This window comes from Pipra filicauda, unplaced genomic scaffold (genome assembly GCF_003945595.2).
Source record: "Pipra filicauda isolate LSUMZ 115617 unplaced genomic scaffold, ASM394559v2 scaffold70_size2993248_pilon, whole genome shotgun sequence".
In the NCBI taxonomy this organism is placed as follows: Eukaryota; Metazoa; Chordata; class Aves; order Passeriformes; family Pipridae; genus Pipra; species Pipra filicauda.
The window spans coordinates 1,949,624-1,958,315 of record NW_024104876.1 but is presented as its reverse complement, the minus strand read 5'-3'; the positions used below and the strand labels follow the sequence as shown (position 1 = coordinate 1,958,315).

Genomic DNA, 8,692 nt, shown 5'->3' with positions numbered 1-8,692 from the left:
AAGGGCAGAAGGGCTGACTCTGCCCCATTGCTCACATTGTCCTGGACAATGGGGCAGGAAATACCATAATTTAACATATTAGAGCAAAACCCATCTCTTGTGCCCCCATGACAAAGGTGAGGGCAGGTGGGCATTCACACACCACTTGGATTCTCCCTCATCCTGAGCTGCACTAAAATCTCTCGGCTTTGCTGTAAGGAAAAAACTAAGATGATTTCTAAGGGAGGTGGGGAAAGGGGCAGCGCTGGCTACTTTGTATTCTGCTACCAAAGGGACAGAGGAAATTAGTTTTCTTTAAGCAAACTTTAAAAGGACAGGAAATATTGTGGCTATTTCAGGCTGCTGGCCTGTCCTCAGCTTACCCCGTCTGGCAGCAGTGGGATGGGAGCTCCGTCGGGATTTGGAGGCTTAACTGAGGAGGATGAGGATGGGGTTGGGGATGGAGATGGGGATGAGGATGGGGACTGTGATGAAGATGAGGATGGAGCCAGAGATGGGGTTGGGGATGGAGACGGGGATGAAAACAAGAAGGATGGGACCCGGAATGGGGTTGGGGATGGAGACGGGGATGAAAACAAGGAGAAGGATGGGACCAGGAATGGGGTTGGGAATAAGGATGGGGGCTGGGATGAGGATGGTGCCAGGGATTGCACTGGGGTGGAACACCCATGACGTGGAACACCCAGTGATTCAGGTTCCTCAGGGCCAATATGGTCCTACCCCACCACAAAGAACCATCCTGGCAAAGCCAACACTGGCAAAGCCAACGCCAACCCAGCAAACAGCCTTTATCTGCCCTTATCACAGCCTGTTTGCTTTGGAAGTTTGTTTTATCGTGGAATTATTTTAAACTGTGCCCTCTGTGTGGGCCCTCTTGGTGAAAAGTCAACAAAGCACCAAGGTGTTGTTATTTGTTTGTTTTCCTGTTCTAAAACAGTTAGTGAGAGGCGGAGCAGGACCCCAGCAAAGTCCTCCCAGCACCCCCAGCAATGCAGGGGGGACCCCTGATTTCCAAGACACTCCAGTCCAGCATGCTGGAAATGTTGGAGCTGATTCAGGTCAATTAAAGTTGAGGTTTTTATTGAATTAAAGTGTGAAAGTAAACACAGCCAGCCCGGTATTTGGGCTGGTATTTTTTTGATGTTAATTCAGTTTTTTTCACCTGGCTCATAAATGTGATTTAGAAGGTGATAAAGATTCCTGGGCTGGAAGAGAGCTGGGAGATGGGTTTTGGAGCTTGGAAAGGACGTGGACACATTTCATGTGCCTGGGAAAGCGTCAGCAGCAGGTCTGAAGTGAGGAATAAAAGTGCTCCTGGCAGCAGCAGCCAGGTAAAATCCAGTAAAAGAGTTGGGAAAGGATTCCTCATGGGATGTGGCTGCACTGCCTTGCCTGGGGAGCCCAGGATGTCTCCAAACTGCCCGTGCCCAGGGAGGAGGTGGCTTTTTTGGAGCTCCAATTGAGATCAAACCCCCTGAATTTGCTCCAGTCAGTGCAATAACTCACGCTGGCAGAGGGAAGACCTGGGCACAAAAACATTGATTTAAAACAGGTCCCACAGGGGCAGTGTCCCACCAGCCCAGGGATCACCATGGCCAGAGCAGAGGAGGAGCCCGGTGGGACCTGGATGCATCTGCCTCGGGCAGGGCACTGACCTGCTCCTCATTTTTAATGCCTCTGCAAGATTTCCTTTCCAAAGAGCTCCCAAGTGCTGCTGGCTGTGCGAGCAGGGTATTTTTAGCAGGTATTCATGCGAAACAGCTCAGGCCAATAATTTGCAATGTAAAGTTAGAGCTTCCACAGAAACTCAGAGTAAGCAGATTTGGGTCAGCGGGACTTTCTGCTGATTTTGGTGAAAGGAACCATCCAGCCTGATCCAGGGAAGCTGTGCAGGCCTGGAGCTGGTCACTGAGTTTTCCAGGTAATAAATCCCACTGTGAGTAAAAAAATCTTGAAATCCTTCCACAGATAGTGACTCTGCAAAGTTACAGACAAATGTTTCACCTCTTTCAATGTGTCACATGGAGCACAACGGTCACTGAAACCACTGTGTGAGCACTTTCCCAGGCCTGTGCTCTCCCTGTCTCCTTTGCCTCTTTTTGGCAAGTTCATCCTTGGCACGGGGATGTGGGACAGTGTTCGCCTCCATGGGTGCTCAGAGAAGGTGAAGGGTTTAAATCCAAGTGCTGAGGGGCTGCAAAGCTCTACTTGGGTGGGAGTTTTAATGCTGTGAGGATGCCCGTAGCCAGCACAGCATCCAACCCGGATTACCTACACCAGAAAAACGAGGGAAAGAAGTGTCTCACATTTTTAATTGTTTTAATGAAGAAGACAAGCATCTCAATAGACAGCAATGCTCAGCACATGACTGGTCACCATGTTCTTCAGGATTTCAGGATGGAACCATCTCATTTTCTTCTACCTAGAGGCAAACCCTCTGGGGTTTCCCAGCACCAACGGGCTTCTCAGCATGAAGGAAACTTCTCTCTAAACCAAACAACTGGAGTAAATTGCAGATAAAATGTTCCAGCCCCAGAAGGGATTTTTGTGAAGGCTGGGTTAGCACCTGATCACCGATGGCTTCCACCTGTCCAGCTCCTTACAACTGGGGCAGCAAATACCATTTATTTTATTATAAAATGGGTTTTATACAGTTAGACTTTATCACAGAGGGCTATAATTGGAGATTTAACTTTAAAATTGAATCCTTTTAAGCTGTGAGTCCATAAAATACATGACCAGTGTGAACAATGTGGGGCCTCGAGAGCTGCCTGCAAGCTTGGTGGAAAAGTCACTTCTAATACAGATTTGGTAACAGAATTAGAACTGCAGCAACTGAGCAAAAAAACCCCAATACCAGATCAGTGCTGGTTATTAAATGGCTTTTTCCAGTTACATACATTCTGCTTTTACCAGCTGTTACGGGCTAAAAAAAGTCCTACATAATCATAAATGTTAATAAATACAGTACCAATACAGGGCTTTTTTTCCCCCCTCTCTTTTGGTGCGGTTCTTTAGGGTTCCTATTCTTCAAACTCTTTTCTGCAGCCACAAATACAAGTTGCTTTTTTTCCCCTTTCCCTTGTGTGAAGAAACACTTCTGCAATCCCTAAGATTCTTGCTTTGGGACTTAGTTTTTACATAAAAAAGCCTCACGCCAATACTGAACAACTGGCAGAGCTATTAAAAATAAGTTCTCAACCCACTTCAAAATTATTTTTACTGTGTTTTGAATACACAAAACATTATGACATCATTCAGCCTTGTCACTGTATGCATTTGGAATCTATAGCTGCGGATATTTTCAGACAGCAAAAGTACTTTGAATCTTTTCATGAGGAAAAAGTCAAAACCAGGGGATGGCAGAGCTCGACAGCGCTGTGTGCTGAAGTCTGATGAAGAGGTTTGTTCTCCCTTTCTCCACAGCCACAGGATATGGCATTAAGTTTATTCCAGGCCAAAACACAACATGAGAGGTCAAAACCCTTGGAAAGATGGGAGATCCTTTTACCTGGACTTCCCAAAGTTACGTCACCTCTGCGCTGTGCCTACGCCGGATGAAACGATACGGACTGACCACGTGAGCAGCTCCAATTGCAAATAAAAAAAATCTTTATTGCATCTTAGAAGCAAGTCTTAAAAAAAAAAAAAAAAAAAAAAAAGAGAGAAGGAAAAAAAAATTCCATGCACTGAATTCATCCAAGTACCTACATCCTTGGGACTGTCCCCAGAAAATGATGAATATTGTAAGACACCGACTCTACACTAGCTGCAGTTTGTACTCCACACATGTGTGAACAACAGTTATTTCTTCTACTGGAATAGCAATTGCTCTGTAAGATCCCTTCAAACATGGCAACAACCACCTAAGCATCAGCTTTTCTCCATTCCTTCACTCGCCTCCACTTCCCAAAGAGTAGGCAAAGTGGAACGGAGGGCAATGAGACGAAATGGTGCTGGAGGATATGATAGAAAAATATATTGTTCACTGGTTTTTATTTTTTGTTTCTGCTGAGCAGGATATTTACAGGTAGGTAGGTCCCAAGAGATCATCTGCTCAATGACAATTTCCATACACTGTCTAAGTGTCAATGTACAGGGTTCCCTTTCTGGCTTTAAGGCACTTTATTTTGTGTATTTTTTCTTACCTTACTAGGTGTTCATTCACAGGGATCACACTTTCCTTGTATTCGGCCTCCCCATCCCCAGTTCCTCTTAGAATACCAAATAAATTCATAAGCTCACTGAAGTGATTCCAAAAATGTTAAAGAAATTCGGGGGGGGGGGAAAGAAAGATTCGTGAAAAAATATTTTAGAAAGTAATCTTTGGAGATCATTTACTATAAGTATGATGTACACTACCTTATCAGTGAGAAGATGCAATACATTCCTAATATATATATATATATTTACACACACATATATATATATATAAAATATTAAAATGACTAACAGATATTCAAGGAAAGGTCAAGAATCTAAAACAATGGATATTAAATAAATTAACGGTCTAGAAGATACAGAAAAAAATAATCCCAAAACAAAACTAGTAATCAAATGTAATAATTGTTCCCATTAACATCATGTAATTGACCGAACAAAGTCGATGCAATCGGGCGCAGGACACTCGGTGCAGAGGACTTTTCCAAGTTATTTTCAGGAATCTTGGACTGTTCGCTGCGTGCTGCCATTTGGCTGCAAGAGATTTCCATTTCCCAGCCTCTTCCCCTCCCACATCACACCTCAGCATTTCTTGGTCGCATCGCTCAGCTCTAGGACAGCGGTTGAGGACAATACACAGAACCCACCACGGATTCCTAAAACATTCCGTCCATATATGGACCAAATATAAACCACAACAATTTCTACAGGGACTAACCGGATCACGGGTTGCGCTTACTTCCTTCCCTCCCTTGGAGTCGCCTGCCCATAATAAGTGGAAGTGTATTTTTAAACTGAAATAATCAGGAAATAATTAGGAAAAACCCCCTCGTGCGACTACCACCCTTCTCATCGCCACGGCGGTTTGGTTTGGTCTAACACAAACTGAAAATTCATGGCTATGCTGAACCAAAGGAGCAGAATCTTTGCACGGCAGCAGTCACACCAAAACATTTAGACACAGCGTTTTGTCACTTGGCTTTGCACGCTCAGGTCCCAATTTACAGAATCCCAGCAACGAAGACGGCAAAGGAAACGGCAGGAAACAATCTTTTGTTCATAAGGAAATTCTAATTCAAGTCAGATTTCCGCTGATTGGTCAGATAACTCTTAAACAATTATTTTGTTTTGTCTGAAGGCAAATATTGATCACAGTTTTGTTCAAAACCAAAAACACGACAACAAAAAAAACCCAAGGGCCTTGTTCTTCTCGAAACGAGCGCTTTGTAAGAAAACAACGATGATTTCTAAAATATATCCTGTGTGGTCTTTTAAAAGTGAATTATCAAAAATCATTTTCCCAAAAATAAATTAGATAATTAAAAAAAAAGTCTTTTCCAGCATAGCTGGACATTAGGCTGTCCTCACTGAGCCATTAGTATTGCTGCTTTTCCCAAAATTTGGGTCATTTTTTTCAAACCATATTTCAGCCAGCTGTTGTGTGGACCCATAAGTTGAAGCTTTGGACCCCAAGCACATTTTATATTGTTTTGGATCAAGATTAGGGTCACAAAAAACAGGGTGATGCACGTGGACTACTCCAATTTCTTGGCTTCGGAAAATTTTTAAGCCAGATTGAATGACTTTGTTAAATAGATCTACATCTTCAAGGCCCCAACCTTGGATGGAGACATCAAAGCCACCTGCTTGAAGAAGATCACCCTTGTAAATACAGGTGATACCAAAGCCATAGTTCCTCCAGAAACCTGTTTTCTGGGTGAAGGCAAAATGATTGTCACTAGGAACCTTTCCACTATAAACAATCTTTGGATCATACTGGCTAAAAATGATGGGAAAATACACTTGTTGACCCAAAACTGTATTGGCTCTACACCGCTGGAGGAATTCCGCAGTAAACACTAAGTCAACATCACAGAAGAAAAGTAAAGACTCGTTCTGGAACTGAGAAGATCCGACTTCCAGAGCCAGTGCCCTCGAGAACTCCCCCGACACGGGAAGAACCTGCATGTCAGCCTTGGGGTACTTGGAGCGGTACTCCCTCATCAGATCGATCTGCTTCACTCTGTCAGGGTTGGAGTTGGAGTTGAAAATCAGGACAACCAGCTTGACATTCTGGTTTGGAATGAGGCACGTCTTTTCAAAATTCCCCATGAACCTTGCGAACATGTCAAAACGCCCAGAGAGAGGAATCAGGATGTTGATCTTCTTGTCTTTGAGCTCCTTCCTCTCTGCTTTGGATCTGCTGAGCTGGAAGGGAACGAACATCTTCAGCGAGTTGGAGAGGAAAGACAAGGATCCAGAATCCTGGTTGATTTTGCTGGCCAGCTCTTTGGCGTCCATCTCTTCGTGCTCCATGAACTGGATCTTGCTGAACGTCTGCTGCAGGTACGCGTGCCTCCGGACAGGGACCGTCATCTTCTTCCCCTTGTGCTTCTTGTACAGGAGCAACAAGTCCAGAACGTACTCTGCTCCATACATGGGGTTCACCCTGCGATAGCCATACTGTATTTCCTTGAAATCTATGATCCTCCCCCGGGTCTTAGCGTTGGCATTGATCATTTCCATGACCTGCATAACGATGTCATCCAACGCTTCACGCTGAGATGAGTCCATTCCTCTCCGCGGGGGCTGCCCGTCGGCACCTGAATACAAATATTTTCCTGTAAGAAACTCCCATTCCAAGATCTCTTCGCGGTGGCGGGGCTGGAATCGCATGAAGGAGGGCGGCATCCCCAGCTGCAGGTCTTCTTTGTGGATTTCAGTGTTGCTGTATTTGCTCATCAGGACGATCTCCCGGTGCAGCTGCACAGTCCGGTGGCGCAGCTCCGCTATCTTGCGGCTCAATATGTAGCTGTGAAGCCTGTACTGGTACGGGGGGTTCTTATTGGGGTGCAGTGTTATAGCTCGGTGTATTTTGCTGTTCCTCAGGTCTCGGATGTAGCCCTTTTTGTTCTTCTCATAATTCTCGTAGAACAGCTGCTGCATCTAGAAGAGAGAGAGGAAAAATTACAGTCCCGGCAGTGCGGTCCCTGTGAAAGTCAGCCCACGCAACCCCGCTGGGAGAGAATTCCTCCTCGCTTGCAGGGCCAGAAGGCTTTCTGAGTAAGCTGTTCTTGGGTTTAGGCACAGGTTGTAGCAATACCAGCTGCTATTCAAGGAAATTAAGAGGATTATTCATTGTAAACTGGTGAAAGAAACATCTATCATGGATTTGGGATTAGTACAGCCCATTCTAGAGATATCACCATCGGGCAAACAACTGAGCAGTAAGTCGATTGTAAGCTCATTTTTTCACAACAACACACCATCACCAGGAAAAAACACCGTGAAGTGTTCACTACAAAACTCTTAACTATTTGTCTGCCTCCCATTGTTTTAATAATAATAATAAAGAACAATAAAAAAAAAATCCAGGGTTAGGCGTTCAAAATCCAGGTTGCTGAATGTTTTAGTCAAGATGCCAAATACATTATTTCAAGTGCTGCAATGCAAGGCTACAGCTGTCATTTTAAAATGTCAGTAAAGTGTACCTGAGATTCCTAGAGTTCCAGAAGGCAGGTAATACAGGATGCATGTGTACACTACAATAAAAACATCTTATGGAAACTGCTATTTCAAAACAAGAAGACAGAGAGCTGAGATTAGATTTACAAGCCTTAGGAAAGCAGACAAACCAGCTTTCCTGTTTTCAGTAGCACAGGCAGTAGCTGATAGCATGAAAGAGAAATCACGATGATAATGTGGAAAATAAGCTGAAAAAAAAAAAAAGACAAGAGAAAAAAGCCCTAGAGGCCAAAGGTATATACCAGCTTAGGTAAAGGAAATTTAAAAAGATCATGATTCTATGTTACAGCATAAACATCATCAACCTGCCGGAGGAACCGGCACTGCACCTTCATTCAATATTGGACCCAATTGATGTTGCTGCCAGTAGAATTTGCTACAGGTAACACAGTCAATAAACCACAAAGGACTGTAAAGGGCTGTAAAGATTAGCAAAGAGCTAAACCGAAAACAAAAACCAGCGAGAATGGCTCAAATATGACGGTAATTAAACCAAGCACTAAAGGGAAAATCACCGGAACAGAAACCCTCCCTTTACCAGCTGCTCAGAGGCAGTGCAAGCCCTGTTTTATTAGGCCTTCGGTTGCATTTTTCCCATTATTGTGGACATACACTGAAGCTAGGAATAAACTTACACCTGGATTTAATTGCTGCTATCTTAACACACCAGCTGTGTGCACGCTGAAAGCTGCCACTCGGCGCACTGCTGCCGACAGCTCGGGAGCAAGCTGTGCCTACTGGAAGCGTGGATTTTAATCTGAACAAATGTAATTCATTGCAAAGGAGGGAGGGAGGAATTTCAGCCAGATTGAGAAAGAAAGGACATTTATTTCATGGGTCACCCCCAGCCCCCCACCCCTTCTTTCCTGCTCAAGTTCACCTTCTTCCCGCTCTCCCCCAAGTGATCCCTGCTGCGTGCCTGCTGTCTGGGAGCAATCCAGGCCAGAGGATAGATGGATCTGTACAGCAATGCAGCCAAAGGAGAACATCTTGGCCATGGCCTCTT

General features: G+C 44.5%; 1 protein-coding gene across 1 annotated transcript in view; it reads right to left on the bottom strand.

Moving 5' to 3' along the window:
- Nucleotides 1–4,310: 4,310 nt before the first annotated feature.
- Nucleotides 4,311–8,692, bottom strand: part of CHSY1 (chondroitin sulfate synthase 1) — a 76,457-nt gene continuing 72,075 nt past the window's right edge. Inside the window, exon 3 of the mRNA XM_027714803.2 lies at nt 4,311–7,107. Within this exon, the coding sequence (XP_027570604.2) occupies nt 5,515–7,107 (1,593 nt within the window). The 3' untranslated portion in view covers nt 4,311–5,514. The remainder of the gene's footprint in view (nt 7,108–8,692) is intronic.